The 17,197-nt window shown below is 38.7% G+C and overlaps 1 protein-coding gene across 2 annotated transcripts in view; it reads left to right on the forward strand.

The window, feature by feature from the left end:
- LOC107083882 (metallophosphoesterase MPPED2) overlaps positions 1–17,197 on the forward strand; it is a 74,107-nt gene that overhangs the window by 27,494 nt on the left and 29,416 nt on the right. For both annotated transcript variants that reach the window (XM_015373410.1, XM_015373411.1), the window contains exon 4: positions 3,529–3,754. In XM_015373410.1, the coding sequence (XP_015228896.1) occupies positions 3,529–3,754 (226 nt within the window). The remainder of the gene's footprint in view (positions 1–3,528; positions 3,755–17,197) is intronic.

A 17,197-nucleotide genomic window follows, 5' to 3' on the forward strand; every position in this document is an offset into this window, starting at 1 on the left:
AAACAAGTCAATTATTTTAACTGAGAATATGTTATAAAATCGACATGACTTTACGTTACCTGCCTACATGGAAAACTTTCTTATTTATTTAGACCAACGGGCATTGCTTCTAATGGCTTCTAAACTTGACGTGATCCAACATTTAGCTCATTAAAAGCAAAATATATTTCTACAGAAATGCAAAAGAAAGAACCATATTGGTCCATTATTTAGACTTTTTAAAACCAAAAATGTCGATCTTTAATTATTTCTCTGTTGACTGTAGAGTAGTTGAAATCAACTTAGAAAATGCGTCAATACAAACACAAGTCACATGCAGTTTTCTGGTTCTTGACACAGAAATGCATAAAAAATACATCTTATGATGTCATGTTTGATGAGTATTCCTGCTGCTGAAGGGGTTTTCTATGTTCACACTAGACATTAGCCAGTGTTGGATTCTATTGTTCTGACAAAGCCAGATAGAAACACATAGAAATACATGAATAAAAAAAAATGCCTTTATTTGAATAAAAAACGAAGCAGTATAGATAATTTACCACTGTTTTTTTTAAAAGCATAAATAAGTTAAAAGGTATAAAAATATCAGCTTGTACATTTTGAATGCCATACTATAATCCCAGCTAAACCATCATGTTTCAAAGATTGGGACAGTCTCTTGTTAATATTAGTAGAACCCTAAACTGTTAGGGATGAAGAAGGCAGGTGAATACCTTAGGGATCTCATGCAATAAGTATTTATTACTTATTATAAGAAGTAGAACTGAAACAATTAATCGGATTAATTGTAATTAATTAATTATTTAAATAATCGTCGTAAACTAATTTAGCAATTGATTAATCATTAACTGGAGTGAAGAGACTGTAAAACCTGCCTTTAGCTGAGAGAGCAACTCACTTAGAGCAGTTATTATACCAAAACTGTGAAGAAATATGTAAATATTTTGCATTTAGGAAAAACAAACTGTTTTTCTTTCCAAAATAACTTTCAGAATTCTCTATCCAGAGCTCCTCAAGTCGAAAAGTTTTCATTTAACCTGGTTTAATTTAGTAAACAAATCTTCTTTAAGGAGCAATTATTAATAGAAAAAAGAATCAACAGATTAATCGATTTGCTAAATAATTGTTACTTGCAGCCCTAATACATTTATTACACAAGCTGTTATTTACCTTTTTATGATGGCATGAAAAATGCTGACTGACAGGGTCTTCAATTGTCATCCTGAACATGAGATGCAACATTTGTCTTAAATCTTCATTTGTCAGACAGATGGATATTCCACTGATTAGAGATTTTTGTCTGTCTCACTTCGGGTGGAAGTGGGTGAGCGTCAGATCATTGTTTGGTGAACTAGTCTGATCTTTGCAGGAAATATACAAAGGGTTTTAATAATGGATACCTGCATAATAAAACCAGTTTAATTTGAGTTTCAACCAGTTTCTTCTGAAATACAGAACCCACATAGGACTCCATAACAATATATATAATGCAGTCTCTACTTCCATCCTACCAGAAGTTGCACAATCCATCCCACTGCATAAAGCATAAATCCCAGGAACCAAGGTTTTTTATTTTTATTTTTTAATTTAATTTTTTTTTTGCAAGCAGAGTTAATCAAGATATGGCTGCAGCCCTCTTCTTTCAGCCTTTTAAATTTTTTTGGGCTTCACCTGTGCAGGAAGTGTCAGCACTTGCTGTTTTTACACTGGTCCAAATGGTCAACATGAATTTATTTTTATGCCTGCTTAGGTAGAGATCACAATATTGATGTGTCTGTATCAGACATGTAGGTTATGCTGATATGTAATTTATCTTTTTATAGAATTAAAACAAGAATATTGAGAAGCATATGCTGGTATTTGCAGATTTACAGACTTCTAGAACAAGCTGTCAGATCAAATTTTCTTTTGTACTGTTGGTAATAATTTTAGTTGCTCCTAAATAAAGAAATTGAGCACCTAAATGTACTTTCTTCTGGTTTTGGACCCTCTCTGGTTTTTCCAGACAGAGCTTAATATTTCCCCCCTTTATTTTTGATTAGAGAATAAGCAAAGCTGCTCACATTTCTAGAAAAATAAAGTGTTTTCTCTTTGTGTCTTTGGTTTGAACCCACCAGTCAATAATATAGGTTTATGTTTTCTGTACTTTGGCTAGATAGTTTAGAGGCAAGGGTTGCTTGCAGATTAATTTAAAATTGCAATGATTTGCACGCTATTGTAACTCACATCAGGCAGGTTTATGTTGAAATTTATTCTATAATTTCTAATAAATTACCTCTAATTTACCCATATAGAAAAGGTAAAGAAAGAAGCTTGGAGAGGTTAAAAAAAGAGAAATACAGAATAAGAGGAAGGTGATGAATGCCAGAACCTTTGGTCGAGTGCTCAGTCGGCTGGAATAAAGCAGTAAGTCGGTTTTCTTGATGGCGTCGGGGAACCGGGACAAATCACCTTGACAGAGGAGCGAGAAAAGGGCAGAGAGGAAGTTGAAAGATGAGGGGATGAGAGTTGTAATAGATGTTCTTCTCTATTTAGTTCAGGTTGGGGTTCATGCTTTTTTCTCGTTGCCTGACAGCTACACAGATGGACGGTGGCCTGTTGAGGTCAAGCTGAACCGTTGGCTGTGGTTGTAACCTCTATCACTGTCTGAATTGAAGGTATTTTTCCCTCCAATTATCTGACTTTCTTTTCAGTCGTGATCCGTGCTCGGGGTTAGGTACACGGGGAGCTGCTGAGGGAGAGGAGGAGAGCTGCTGGTGAAAAATATTTGGACAAATGCCTTCGTTTGTAAAAAACTCACCTGCCAGGCGAAAAATATGCACCTTTTAACATTTTAACTAAGGCTTTCAATTTTAAGAAGTAAAGCCTTTGAAAACTAAGAGTGAGACGTCTTTGTCAAAACATTAGCTGTGGACATATAATCACATGCATCAATTCCTTTTAGTCAAAACTAAGAAATAAACCCTCCTGTTAAGATGAACAACTGTCCAAACACACAATCCTTTTACAAAGTAAAGTTTCTTTAGTTTCAATTCAGTTTATTCATAAAGCGCGAATTTACAACACGTCATATCGAGAAACTTTACGGAAACAATTCAACCAGATCTTACAGTCAGATTGGTTCAAAGTTTTCCTCTTAGGAAATTAAGATTCTGGTGAGGAATTTAAAAATCTTCTGACTAATAATATACAACACAGGTTGCCCTGGTAACTTGCATGTCTTTTGATTGTGTAACTTGTGGTTGGATGGAAACAGTCATTTAAATCAAGGTCAACCTTGACTTTACTCTTTGCTTGCTGTTGATAAAGAATTGTACCTCTTTTTTAATATAGCTGAAGATTGGCTTTTGTTCATCTAGTGATAAAACCAACTTTCTTTTGTGCTCATCATTGCTCGGGAGGTTTGAGTTTAAAAGAAAAACATTTTGAGTCATATTTTACTTGATAATCATGACCTTTAGTTTTTGTTATTTAAAACAAATCTGAAAAAGCGGTGGAACATATATCTGTCTGTTCTTGTCTCCACAGGTGGCCTTCCATATGAATTCAAGGTGGTGATCGCTGGTAACCACGAACTGACCTTTGATAAGGACTTTATGGCAGAGCTGGTCAAGCAGGATTACTATAGATTCCCGTCAGTCTCCAAACTCAAACCGGAGGATTTTGACAATGTCCAGTCGCTCCTCACAAACTGTGTGTACCTGCAGGACTCGGACGTCACAGTAAAGGGATTCCGGATATACGGGACACCATGGTAAGACCCAGTCCTTTCTTTTATCTCTTAATCCACACTTTTCCTACCTTGTCTATCCAGCTTTTGTAACCGGCGAGTCATGTTTCTCCTGTGTTGCTCTGTGGATCCCTGAGGTGAAGGGTTGTCTCTACCTGGCAGCTTTCCAGCTCCCAGCTGTATCCCCTCAGCGAGGGGCCTCTCCTGTGTGCTGGGTGTTATTCCCAGCTTGTTCTTTCCTTTATGAGCTCAGGAGCGTGACCTGCTGCCTGCGCTTGTGTTACTTCTGTGTTTTGACATGGGGTTAAGTGATACGGGCGGTACTGGGACCCTTTGTCAATGGCCTCTCAGGTTTGAAGGGAGAGCTAGAGCAGCTAGGATATTAGGTGTGATAGAAGACAACTCTGTTGGTAAATGTTGGCTGTTTTTCAGGACAAACAAGTCTTTTGTTTTTATTTTGTGTTTTAAAAATGCCTCATTTACAAAATAAGGCCGTCCTATTTGGTCTTTTATTTTTATTTGTTGCAGAAGGCCTTTTACTAATCGCCCAGTCCTTAATTAATGGGTAACTTTATGTCATTTATAAAATGTCCTTTTGCAAAATCACACAGGCACTCAATTTTTGGTCTTGTTGCATTTAAATTGAGTGAGACATTAACTGTATTAGGTGCCGGTAAAATGCTTAAAGTGGGTTTGCTACTATACGAAAGGGAAGAGAAAGGTTACAGCTAGCAGTTAGACCCATGAATAGGAGCTAGTAATTCCCACTTTACCGCACTACAGTGAAGAAAATGGACTCTGGACAAGAGAGCTTTTAGTGTTGATGATGTGATATTGGTTTCATCTAGTTTTTTCATTAAAATCATGCAGCTGCACATACCAGGTGGTTCTGTTATTATGAATCAGACAGGCTAATATAATTTTTTTAAAAGTGTCCTGTCTGGCAATGTGGCAGTAAGTATGATTGTCTCTTATGGCAAAAAGAGCCCAACAGATTTTACTTTTACATGTGGAGCAGTACAGCTATCGCCATAGTGTTCGGCTTGATTTATGCAAATAAATAGCTTTATTATAATTCATGCGGGGAGTAGTACAGATTATGGACACTGCAATGTAAATAGAACAGGAAAGGAAAAGAAAAGGAGAAAAGATGAAAGAAAGAGGAGATAAAAGGGGAGATAACGACAAAACATCTTCAGTCTGCTTCATCACCTGCAAAGAGATGTAAAAAGAACAGCAAAACCAACTGATATAGTATAAGAGATACAATAAAGTAACACCTTGGTACTATCGCTGAAGTATAAGTAGTATTAATGAATCTGACATGTATACTGTGGTAGCTGAAGATAAGAATATGGGCTTTCTGTATGGAAGTATATCTCTAAGTACCCCAAGCCAAGCACCTGTAGTGGTTTGTGAGAGTGAAGTTGTGCATGTAAAGTTTATGCAAATGAGAAATGCTCAAAAGTGGTTGTGAAGAGCCGAAGACGCGCCCCTCCAGAGCACAGAGTTGAGCACCGGGGGACCCAAAGCCCCAGACGTCCTAAGGGATCCCAAGAGCAAAGGCACCCGGGGGGGGGCGACCCAGGAAATCTGAACTCCACCAAGGGAGGAGGAGAGACGGCCTGAGGAAAACCCCCAGCCAGCGTAACGCCGGAGCCGCGGGTTCCGCCGGCAGGCTTATTTTTAACACAACCATCCTGCATTTAGTAGTAGTACAGATCAGAACCTTCCACAACAGAGTGGGGAAACACAGCTTGCTAAGCCTCTGGTACAGATGGTTTAACTAGTTATTAGTTAAAACTTTAAATGATCAAGATTTCAAATAAATCCTCCACTGTTTTTCCAAGAAATTATCTTTCGAGATGTAAAAAAAGAAATCTGATAGTATTTTTTGATGTACGTCATACAGAAAGATTAACAGTAGATGATCAATATTCATGGTACAGATGCTGTATAATTGCTCCAATGTTTTGCAAGAATATTTTGTTCAATTTGGAGCAGTAGTTAACATTTTTAACAAGCTGTGAAACTTCTGCATATTATTATTATTTATTCAAAACCAAGACTACTTTGTGCTTATGTTTATATATATGCTAAACAGAGTAGCAGATCGTGTCCCAGCTGAGGTGACTGAGTGTGGGAGGGGGGAGCAGCAGTTTCCTGTCTGTCATATGGCAGGCTTGGCCAGAAGATGAGTAAAGGACGGCTCCCAACTTTTACCATCAGTCATTAAGCTCACCTTGTTCAGCAACTGTATCAAAGTTTGTGAGGAGCAGCTTACAGGGTCAGTTTCTGGTTATTAATCCTATTCAGAGCGTGGAAAATCCAAAACATATAGATTAGAGCGGCCTCCTGTCACAGCAAGGATCCAAACATGGCTGAATATTTCATGGTTTATGTAGGCTTCAAAGGCAAGAAAGTGGGTTTGGGTTATTTTTCACATCTGGTAAAGTACAGAAAAGTGAAGAGAATGAACAAACATTTTGGATTAGTATGTGTCCGTCCTTCCATCACTTGAAATCTAATACATTAGGGGGGGGGGATTTTTCTCATACAGAGCTGAGAGGATGGCCTGGATATCTGGCGAGTTAGGGACGTGGGTCAGAAGGGAAAAGGGTGCAAATATCTCAGTTCCTATATTTTCTGAGCAGCTGCTCCAGCTGTGTAGGTTTAATATAAAAAATCTGTTTGAAATAGATAACTGCTTGATGTTTGAACATTATTATCAGGTGGGAATAAGGTTGTAGTATTTTTTTTATTCAATTCTCTGTTATTTTTGTGTGAATTTGTATTTTGGTGCACATAAATAATGGATGTGCTAGATGATTATTATATCAGTCAGCCATGATCAGGATGGGCTCCTGCTGGGATGCTGGTGATCTTGTGGCTCTCTGAGGAAACGGGAGCACACTTGGCAGCGTGACCTCGGTCGGTTCTGACAGTCGAGGCTGTCCTTCCCCTGTCCCGCTCTGACTCCTCTCTGCTCTCGTTGCACACGGGACCTAAAATAACTATCTGGGTCAGACCCTCATCCTTCAGCGGCTATAATTAGCAGGTTTGCACCCTGGCCTCAGAGGTGGTAGGGTGCAGGAGGCTGCAGCAGATCCCTGCATTCCTCTGCCATCACAGCAGCAGGAAGCAGAGCTTACGCTTCCTTTCCTTCTTCTGTTGGAAGGAGGAAGGATGCTACCCCCTTGTCTCCCTCGTGGGTGTTTAGTATTAGGGCTGGTAAGTGTGTGTTGTGACAGCTGAGGGTCTCATGAGAAGTAGACTGGACAGCTTGGCCTCTCCCCCACCCTCCTCGGCTTCCTCACCTCCTTCACACCCATATGCCACTGTGGCCTGAGCTCTGGCCTGCCTGTCCAGTGTGAGGTCTCACTTAGCCCCTCCATGACCCCTTACATCATCAGCGGTCCACTGCCTGTGTGGCTGAGCTCACTGCCCCTCCAGCGATTTGCCGCTGCAGAGCAGGGTGCAACATGGTGTCCCCCCGGGTGAACACTGCAGTGCTCTGCTGCTGTTTTAGGCTCACAGCTCCCTCCTCTAATCACATATCTGCTCTCAGTCATGAAAAAGACTGGATGGCATTTAGTCCCAGACCCTCATGATAAATGACATTAGGTGTGTGTAGGAAACGTGGCCTTTTGGTTGTGACTGTTAAATTTGCTTTTAACTCCAAATTAGAGCATTTCAGAACAAGTTATGTTGCATTTCTGCCTCAATAAATCAGATGAATGTCAGTGAAGGCCTTATAACGCAATTATTTTGGTTTCCTCCGTCCGTAACAGGTTAGAAACATGGCAAGTTTTGCCTCTTAAGGTTTTTATTTTTCTTTATTTATTTTTTTGGTATAATTTTTTTTATAATGACATAATCCTGATTTTCTAGACACTTCTCTGTCTTTCTCATTATGTGCCATTTCCACATCCCTCCATAGGCTGTAGTCCCTGGTGGATAAATTGAGGTTGGAGCCTGTTCATCAGAATATGATCTAGATATCCAGAGCAGGAATGGATAAAAGTTGAATTTGTAGGCCTTACAAAGTATGCATCCATGAAATCCTTGGTGATAATAATATTGCAAACACTGCTCTTCAATACATAATTTACCTCTAGCAATAACGCTCCCCTGTCCCTTCAGACAGTCGGCCAGTACCTAATATGACTAGGTTTTAAACCAGGAGCAATATGGATTTTAAGATTTATTAATGATATTTATTAAAATAATATTTTTGTTTTTTGTGGCTGCATAAAAATTATCCCAATTTCTACCTTCTTCCAAAGACCCATTAGAAGCAGAAATTCGATATATATATCTTTTTATTTAGCTGAACAACGCACATTGCATTTAACCATATTTCTGAATGTAATTATGCTGATGACATTATGGAGTCAGCAGCAGAAAAAATAGTACAATAACATTCTGATAACCAGTAATAATCAGATATATGAATCTGAGACTAAATAAATTTACTCAATAATCCATTTTCATGATGTATGACACATTCCTACAGGTTCTGCTCCACTCCCTCAGTACGGTGCGATCTATGGGGAACTCCAGTAGGTCTGCAGAGGCGCCCTCAAATCCCTTTATAGGACCTAAATGATATGCAGCTAATGTTAGATTCCTCTGATTAAACTTTGCTTTTAGTGTCTGGAAATTGACAAATCTATTTCTCTGCTGTTGTTTTATTTTGTTAAGCTTTTTGTTGTTGTTGTTTTTTCTTGTTAATTATTGCCTAAGCCCACCAGAATAAACTTTTGTTTTTTCCCGAGTTTGCCTAATGGGGGCCACTACTTTCATATCCGCAGCCTAGACTGTTATTTAATGCATTTGCTATATTCTCCTTACCTCCACATATTGATGTTAAACAATCTGTTGTTAATTAGTTTTGTACCATCCAAGTGAACATCAGTAGTGTTGCTGTTTGTCTAGAGATGCAGCAGGTTTATCCTTAGTTTGAAGACATGCATATTTTTATTTGTTTATGCAAAATAGTAAAAAAAAAAAGTGCCAGTTCCTGAAAATATTCCAAATGTCACATTGTCTTTTTTTATGTGTTAAAAACACTTGATTCTTAATTTTATTGTTGAATATTTGTGTATTGTCTAAGACAAACCCCTTAATATCAATGCTATACACAATTTAGGCATACGAGTAGTTCAGACATAAAGAAATACCAAACAATGCAAATACTAAATTATTAAATAAGACACATCTACAAAAAACCCAACACAGACTTGGAGGGTGTCCTAAAGCAAATTCTTCAAAGTTCATGTTGGTAACCATAGTAAAAGTAGCCGTTATCTTCATACACATTATTCTCTGATGATTGAAAAAGATTTTTGTTATTATAACATCAGTTTTGCAATGATATAGTAAAAAGAAATCTTTATACCCTCATTTTTATACATAAAGACGTCAGCCTCCAATCTGCTCAACAACCTTTTAGTGAACATCATCCATTAAAAACTGAAGAAAATGTCTTTATTTCTTTCACCTTTAAAGCCATATAGTTATTGCCATTTAGATTGATAATTTAATCAGTTTGAATTAAGATTATTTAGAAAGTGGATCTTGCCAGTTAAAAACGGTTCTTAAATGTTTTTAGGTTATCTTTAAAATAGCACCAGTCAGGGTTTTGGCTTTTTAGACAAACCACAAACTAAGGCTTCAAATCTTTGCATTTGTGATCTGAACAAAAACAAAATGTAAATAAAACAAAACATCAAATTTTGTTTTATTTTTGGTTTTCTTTTAATATGCTGATAATTCTGGATTTAAATCCTTGAGGTTTTTAGGACTTGAACTGTTTCAATCATTTAAGCTGGTGCATTGACCTGGTTGGAGAAAAAGAGGGAGCGAGCTGATGGAGTGAAAGCAGTGTACCATGAAAGACACACAACTTACACTGTTTAATGACAGATGCTTAACAGGCCGAATGCCTGACCCTCCTCCCCTTCTGCTCACACACTCCTACACACTGGCGTTGTGGAAGGATGAACAGGCGTCTGCACCTTGTCTGTCAAATCTCGTTAAGAGGAGCTGAAGGTCTTTTGGAACAGAGCAGTTTGGGATTTATTTGGAGGCATTTTTGCTTCTCTCTGCTGCTGGCAAGAAAAAAAAGAAACTTAAAATATTAAATTGTGGATTGATATAAAAGGATGATTCTAGCTTTAATTGTTTAATCTACTGTGGCTACACAGGACACAATGTTTGACCTTTTACCTTAGATGAATAACAGTTGCTTATTCTTTTAGGTTTAACTAAAAAATGAGAGGCAGCTCTGAGCTTAATTTTAGAATATTAGTATTATTATAAAAAAGACTTGATTTAATTAATCTGAAGGTCATCTCCATTATATGTGAATTAGAGCATGAAGGTGATGCACTGTAAGGACTGCTGGATAGAAAAGGATTTATTACATCCAGGAATCATCAATGTTGGTACTTTGACCGAGATGTGTTCATGCTGGTAACATGTAAAGTTTTTTTCCTAAAAGGTTTAAAAACTTTAAAATGTTATGTTCTACACCTTTTAGCCTCCAATAAAAGACCAGAGATCCACAAGAACTGAACAGGGCAGCATTACCCATGCTCCCTACCAATCTGGATTGTTATGATAGATTTGTAGAGAGATGATGAGAATAAATATCCCAAATAATGCTTGTTTGAGGCTGCAAAAGAGTTCAAGCTTTATTTGAGGTTCGTCTGCAATTAAGTTGTTTGGGTCAAGACTTTTTAATCTGTGGGACTAACAGATTATTAAGTAACGCGTTACAGTAACTATGTTTATTTTTCCAGTAATTAACACTGTAACTAATTACTTTGCAGAAGTCAGTCAAGCTTTAATCATTGCTACGGTTTAAACAGATTTGTTGTGCGTTAGTTATCGTGTATAAATAAGGACTACAGTTTCCTGGTGTGGGCGCAGGTGTCAGCAACATGCACATGTCTAATAAACGACTTGTATTCCAAAAGTAAACCTCTAGTTGTATTTGAAATTCCAATAGCAGGAAAGTTTTCCAAATTCTTCCACACTTTAGTTTATAAAGTAACTGAGTAGTTACTTTGGCTTGTTACGACCAACAACTGACTTACTAACGCAGTTATTTTTTGGGGAGAAGTAACTATAACTAGTTCCTTTTTTTGAATTAACTTACCCAACATTGGTCCTGACTATATTTGACCAGACTTTACCTTTAAAAGAAAACTCCATTCTATCTTAATAAAGTTGAGCTAATTTTCTAGTAAAAAAGGAACATCCATTGTGTCTAAGCGTGCAAAAGAAATACTCTAATGCTACGTACAGACCACACACGCTAGAGGCAGCAGAAGCAGCTGGTTTACATGCAAAGTCAGTGATTGACGCACATCAAGGTGCATCAAAAGGTCCTGCAGCGCATTTCAAGCAGCAGGAGCAGGGCGTCTCCGCAGCTGAAGCAGCGACTCATGAGCTTCTGAGTATCTGATGTGCGCTATGCGCTGCAAAAGCAGCAGCTGCTGGAGATGGATAAATTGAACTTTTGCTGCTTGATGCGTCACATCGACCAATCAGAGAAGCTGATCTGGGAGCTGGCAGGGAAACTGACACAGTGCTGCTGCAGATGGCTATGATCACTCCAAACCTAAATTACCTTAAAATGTCAAAACCTGCTGGCAAATATGTTCGATTTTATTATTCTGGTGTCTGCAGTTTATATTAGGTACATGAAACACACCTTCCAGCCGCCGTGAAAATTAGCGAAAAACCCAGAAGAGGCGACCGGGCCAGAGGCTGCTGTTGCTGGGGATTTCCAGTGACAGCGCCCCACAGGTGTATGGGAGTTTCATCCTCCCATACACCTGTGGGGCGCAAAATAATATTTGACGGCAGGATCGTAATCTTTATGAACTGACTGTACAGATGAAGTTTTGAGATTGACTTTCTCATTTAAAAACATATTAAAACTTCTTTTTACCCATTTACAGCAGCAGATATAGCAAAGCTGCTTTCTACGATTGAACTCAGGAGCAGCGGGAGCATCAGAGGATCTGGACACACTTCGCCCTAATGTGTACAAGCAGCACTTGCAGTCTGAACGTAGCATTGTTCGTTAAAATAAGCCAAGCAACTCTTTTTATTTCATCCGCTATTTGTTACAGGCAAAGAAAGGATAGGGTAGCTCTGCCGAACGTGCATCAGACCCACTCTTCGACCGCGCAGCTAAAGCAGCAAAGATGCTTCAGCTGCGCGTCAGAAATTAACTTCTACAAGCATCAAAAATGAAGCAGCACACATGTTTTTGCTGCTTCTGCAGCGTGCGGTCTGAATGTAGCATAAAAGACTTGCAGTCGTGTTTAGAGACAGATGTTCCGCACAGGTTTGTTTTACTCGGGCTGGAAAGACGCATTTTGCAGTTTTAGAACTGTTTATCCTACCAGCCCAGATATATGCCCTGGTCTGTGTTTTGCTTTTACATTAAATGCAATGATGTTTAAAGGTGTGATGTGAAATGGTTTTAGTAGCTATTAAAATGTTTACAAGGCAATCATGGCTTGTTCTTCCTTGCAATAATCTTCTTATGTGACGGTAGAAGCAATAAATGTTAGGAGGTCACAGATTAGAGTTGGGCAGAAAGAGGTTAGATCAGAAGTTAGCTCCTTGGTCGAAGGTTAATCTCTTGCTGGTCCCTCTGCATCTTCTCCTTAATCCCCCCCAGTCCTCCTTCCATCCGTCTCGGCACACTGGGGGGTTCCTCCCCTTTTCCTCCCTTCCTCCTGCTTTCGATCATCATTCTTTTCCTCTTTTTTCCTGTTTCCTTCTAAAAAACATTTGAATTCACATCATTTCCCTCTTTCTTTGCATCTATGAAGCCTTATCTAGAACAAATTTGAATCTTCTTGCTTATATGCAAACGATTATTTGCATACGTGTGTGCATGTTTGGGGGGGTTGGGGTTTCCTGAGGCTGCACATTAAAACAAAGTGCCCTCATTTGAGTCTCTGAAGCCCACCTGAGGAGAAACCCAAAGGGCCAAAATGCAGATTTGTCATTTGCAGATTTTGGTTCTATGCATTCATTTTGTTACTGCAAAGGTCAGCCGTGTGTGTGTGTGTGTGTGTGTGTGTGTGTGTGTGTGTGTGTGTGTGTGTGTGTGTGTGTGTGTGTGTGTGTGTGTGTGTGTGTATGAGTGACAAAGGCAGCAACACACCATAATGATGGTGGAATATAGGCATACTGGTTGCAGGGGTTTTTATTATGAGGGGGCAGAGTCCTAAACAGTTTGTTTTCCTCTGGACTCCTTTTAGCCTCCTGCTCACCTCCCTGTCTGCACAATATGAACAGTTAGTCTGCATTCTGTTAACAGATGGCTTTCCACCTACATGCTTTCTTGCACTTTTTCAGTTTCTTGTATAAAAGGTTTGAATGGAGAGGCAGTAAAACAATCTTGCAAATAACAAAAGGTGGAATAAATTGTGACAAAGTAGAAGACGGACAGAAAAGTGGATGAGAGAAGTTCTGAATTGTGCCGTTCCTCTTTTTTTAAAACATTTTCATTTTGTTTGTGGCAGACACAGAATGATGGGATGGAGGTGATCAATCTCCGGCTGTATTTTTGTGTGTTCAAAATTACTACAGCCGTGTACCCTTATTTGAACTGTTGATATCTAAAGTTTTAAAATAAAACATTTAACATTAACAAGTGGGTTTAATATTCAGATTTATTTCCATTCAGATTTCTGAGAGGAAGGAGATCTGCTCTGGTACCCCATCCCCGTTTCTCTTAAGAAGTGGCCATTTGTTGAACCGACAACAAAAGCTGACCTCTTTACATGTTCACACTGCTGTATTCTCATGTCTGTCTGGTGGGGGGAAAAAAGTTTTAAAGTAGGCTCTATTGTGTTGATTTTTGATGCTCCAACATGCATTGGGAACCATAAGGGTTCAGCAGCAGACCTAAGTTAAAATATAAAACAGATTTTATTGATTTTACCCTTCAAAAAACTCCTCCATTCTCTTAAAAACACGATGCCCAATGACGTCATTTAATGAATTAACTTATGTTTGAAAACTTGTATAGATTGGATTTTTTTATTTGTACCTTCAATGGCCACTTTTGATACCTAGCTAGAAAATAATGAGATTTTATTTTAAAATAGTCTACAAACGTTATTGCAGAATATCTTGGTGGCTTAGTTTGTTTTTGTGGAACACGTCCATGGTCTTCCATCCTGTCTCCTACCAGTGGAAAACCTCCTGTCCCATTTCCAGAACACCTCAGTTGAGAAGCTACTTCAAGCTTCCTTTAAATGAACTCTGGTATTTTAAGGCTTGCGTATTATTTTTTTATGTTCTTGTATTTTTAAAGGATTGATAATGCTGTGCATTTTCAGCAAGGCGTCTTACTTTAGAAAGAAAATTTCCACAGCATCACAGCTCTTCCACCTTATTGAAATGTGCACATGAGCTGCTGATGTACGTTTTTTATTTGAATTTTTTTCCCCATCATACCCTCATAAAGAAATGCTTTTTAAGTGTCATTTGACCAAAGCACAAAATTCAATTTAAGTACATTAAAGCAACCAGAGAGGAGAAAAAACAAAAACAAGCCTTTAATGGGAAATTGCAAATATATGCCCATTAACAGGCTCCACATTCATCCTGTTTGTTTCGCCTTGAAACCTTTTTTTTTTTTTGGTTCCCCCGAACAACTAAACAAAACTATGATTTCAGATGTTTGTTTTTTACGGTGATGTTCTCACCTTTAGTCAAAGACATTCCATGCTTTTTATCGTCATTCCTCCACATCAATAATGTCTGGCATTCATGTTGGCTGCTTTTAACTTAATCACCTCTCACTCACCTCTTGGTCTGAGCCAGCCTCTTTATTCTGTGTTGGCTGCCTGCCCACCACTGGACACACACTTTTACTAAGTTAACTCATAGAGGCTTTACCTATAATGAGGCAAAGAGCTTTGACCAAAACAAGTCTAGGGCTTCCTGATCGGTCTGCAGCTTCTTTTTTTTTTCATTCTGCTCTGTGTGTTTTATTTTTTCACTCTTTATTTTGTGCACCTGTCTGAGTCAACTCTTACATTCTGGTATTTTTTTAATCCATGCTTTTCCTTTACAATGTCAGTGGTATAAATGCAGTAATTACATTTAAAGCATCTTCTTTACACACCGTATGTCCTGTCTGACAGTCTCTTCTATTTTTTTTTTTATTATTCTGACGGCATCAAGAACCATTTCAATATCAAAATTATAAAGACATACATTGGGGGACCTGTTTGGAATAGAGTAATGTAACCTGGCATCAGTGTTATTTTAATTACTGGAATATTTCAGAGTTAATGAGGAAATTATTTATTGTGGGAAGAACGTGACACCTCAGCTTAATGGCTCATAAAATACAAATTGTCAAGCATCTGTTACCAGGTTTGATGGATGGTCCTTTTGTTGGTGCTGCTTGTTGTTGTGAGTTCTTGAGCTGCTGCAGGTGTTCATCAGGTTACAGATGTATCGGGGATGCGGCTGCCTGGATCCGCCTGCAGCTGGGGAAGCAGGCTCAGGGAGGAGGCGGTGGGTTGTCCTCGGGCAGCGTCCAGGCTGGCAGCTGCAGATTTGCTGCATATTACTGTGTAATGTTTGTTGGTGTGTAGCAGGGGAGTGGAGGGAGGGTTTAGATACGTTATTGTGCTCTCGCTCTCTGCATTCTGACAGCTCAGTGCATTCTCAATGTCTCTCTTCATGTTAGCCCACATGGAGGCAGATTGGTCAAACAGGCATAAAGCAATGGAATAAAACCACTCCAACATAGGTAAAACCAGTATATTGATTAAAAATGTGTGTGAATACAAATAGGAATACATCTGTTGCCTCACTGATGGTGCAGCTCCTACTCCCTACCAAGGTGAGACCTCAATATGTCAGAGGGAGAGTAATGGCTCCTACATTTAATAAAGTTCTCCTCTGTGGCCTCATGCATATCAGTCACCGTCTGAGCTGGCAGAGGTCTGCGACACAGCGGCCAGTAGCTCCATCAAACACTGATGGGCCTGGAGAAAAGGCTGATGCAGCCATATACCCACTGACGACCTAGGCCAAAACACAAGATTTATTGAGGGAAAAAAGCCCACTTTAGGTCTTTTATTCTAGATGTCTCTCATCTAGAGAAACTCTAGAGGTTTGAATGCTCGAGGATTGTCTGTTTTATTCTGCTGCTTCTAAAGTCAAAGTTTAGCTGTTTTACTTTTTCCATCTTGAAATATTCTATTTATCTACAAAAAATGGCTTAATAGATCTAAAAAAAAAAGATTTAGCTGCTAAATCTACCATGCAGGTAATTAGATCTAACAGCCTTTGGTCATGGGGGAAATTGGCCGGCCTTTTTAAAAAAAAGAATGAAACCAAAGCAAAAGGTAAGTCAGGCTTGTTCACTGTTAATACAATCTTCCTTCCTCTTAGGATGAAGATTTTCCTTCGAGCTTCCCTTTTTTGGCAGACAGCATCACGTTTGGCATTAGAAAACTTTGCTATGCATAGGAGTTTTTGGTCTGTTTCAAAAACCAAACCATCACCCATCCACCACCGTGCTCTACAGCTGTTTTGAGGTGTTTGTCTCCATGTTTCCCAAACATGGTTCTTTGCATTATAGCCAAATCCTGCTCTTCCATAAGAGGTTTTTAAAACTAAAATAAGCTCGCAAGAGAAGCCACTTCTTCTTATTGTGCATCTTATACATCTTGATCCATGTGAAAATATAGCTACTTTACACATTCAAGGTGTATGGTGTTTCCTACCGTTTGTTTGTAATATTATGTTTGCTTGTTGCTTTTCTTAACATTGTTCTGTTAATTTGGCTTAATAGAGAAATTAGCCACTTGGCTGTGATCTTTCTCTTCCACGTACTATTGTGCTTGTGGATTACGAATAATAAGTAATAAGTTTCCCCCTGTGGTGTAGAGGGGTAAATCCTTGTGTTGGATTGAGAAGACAAAGGTTTGAATCCTGGTGGTGACCCCTGAATAAGGGGCCACATCAATATAAAAAAGCTAAGCTAAAAATAGTTGAGCCCTTAAAATTAACCAAACCTGTTTAGTTCTGCCCCGTTTGTTCTGTCATTAACTTTCACCAGTAGCAGAGTCCTGTAGTGTCTGAGTCGTCCTCTAATGTCGTCCCTTGTCCTCTCTTGTAAACACTGACTGTCGAGCTGTATGATATCAGGAACATATTTGATTGTGATAACTGCATCCTACCGGACCAATTAATGTTGTTAATGTTGTTTTCTCTAAATACGAAAAACAATTTGTAACAAAATCAAAAAAAAAAAAAAACACAAGTATGTAAATGACTGAAAAAAGAAATGTATAAATTTGCTCAAAAACGATGGCTCTAGATAGAATAAAGGACGAATCCCTCAAGAGAGAAAAATGACACTTGGGTTGTTTCTCTGTGTGTTATGTTTCAAATCAAAACATG

The sequence above is a fragment of the Cyprinodon variegatus genome, unplaced genomic scaffold (genome assembly GCF_000732505.1).
Source record: "Cyprinodon variegatus isolate N-32 unplaced genomic scaffold, C_variegatus-1.0 Scaffold86, whole genome shotgun sequence".
Taxonomy (NCBI): Eukaryota; Metazoa; Chordata; class Actinopteri; order Cyprinodontiformes; family Cyprinodontidae; genus Cyprinodon; species Cyprinodon variegatus.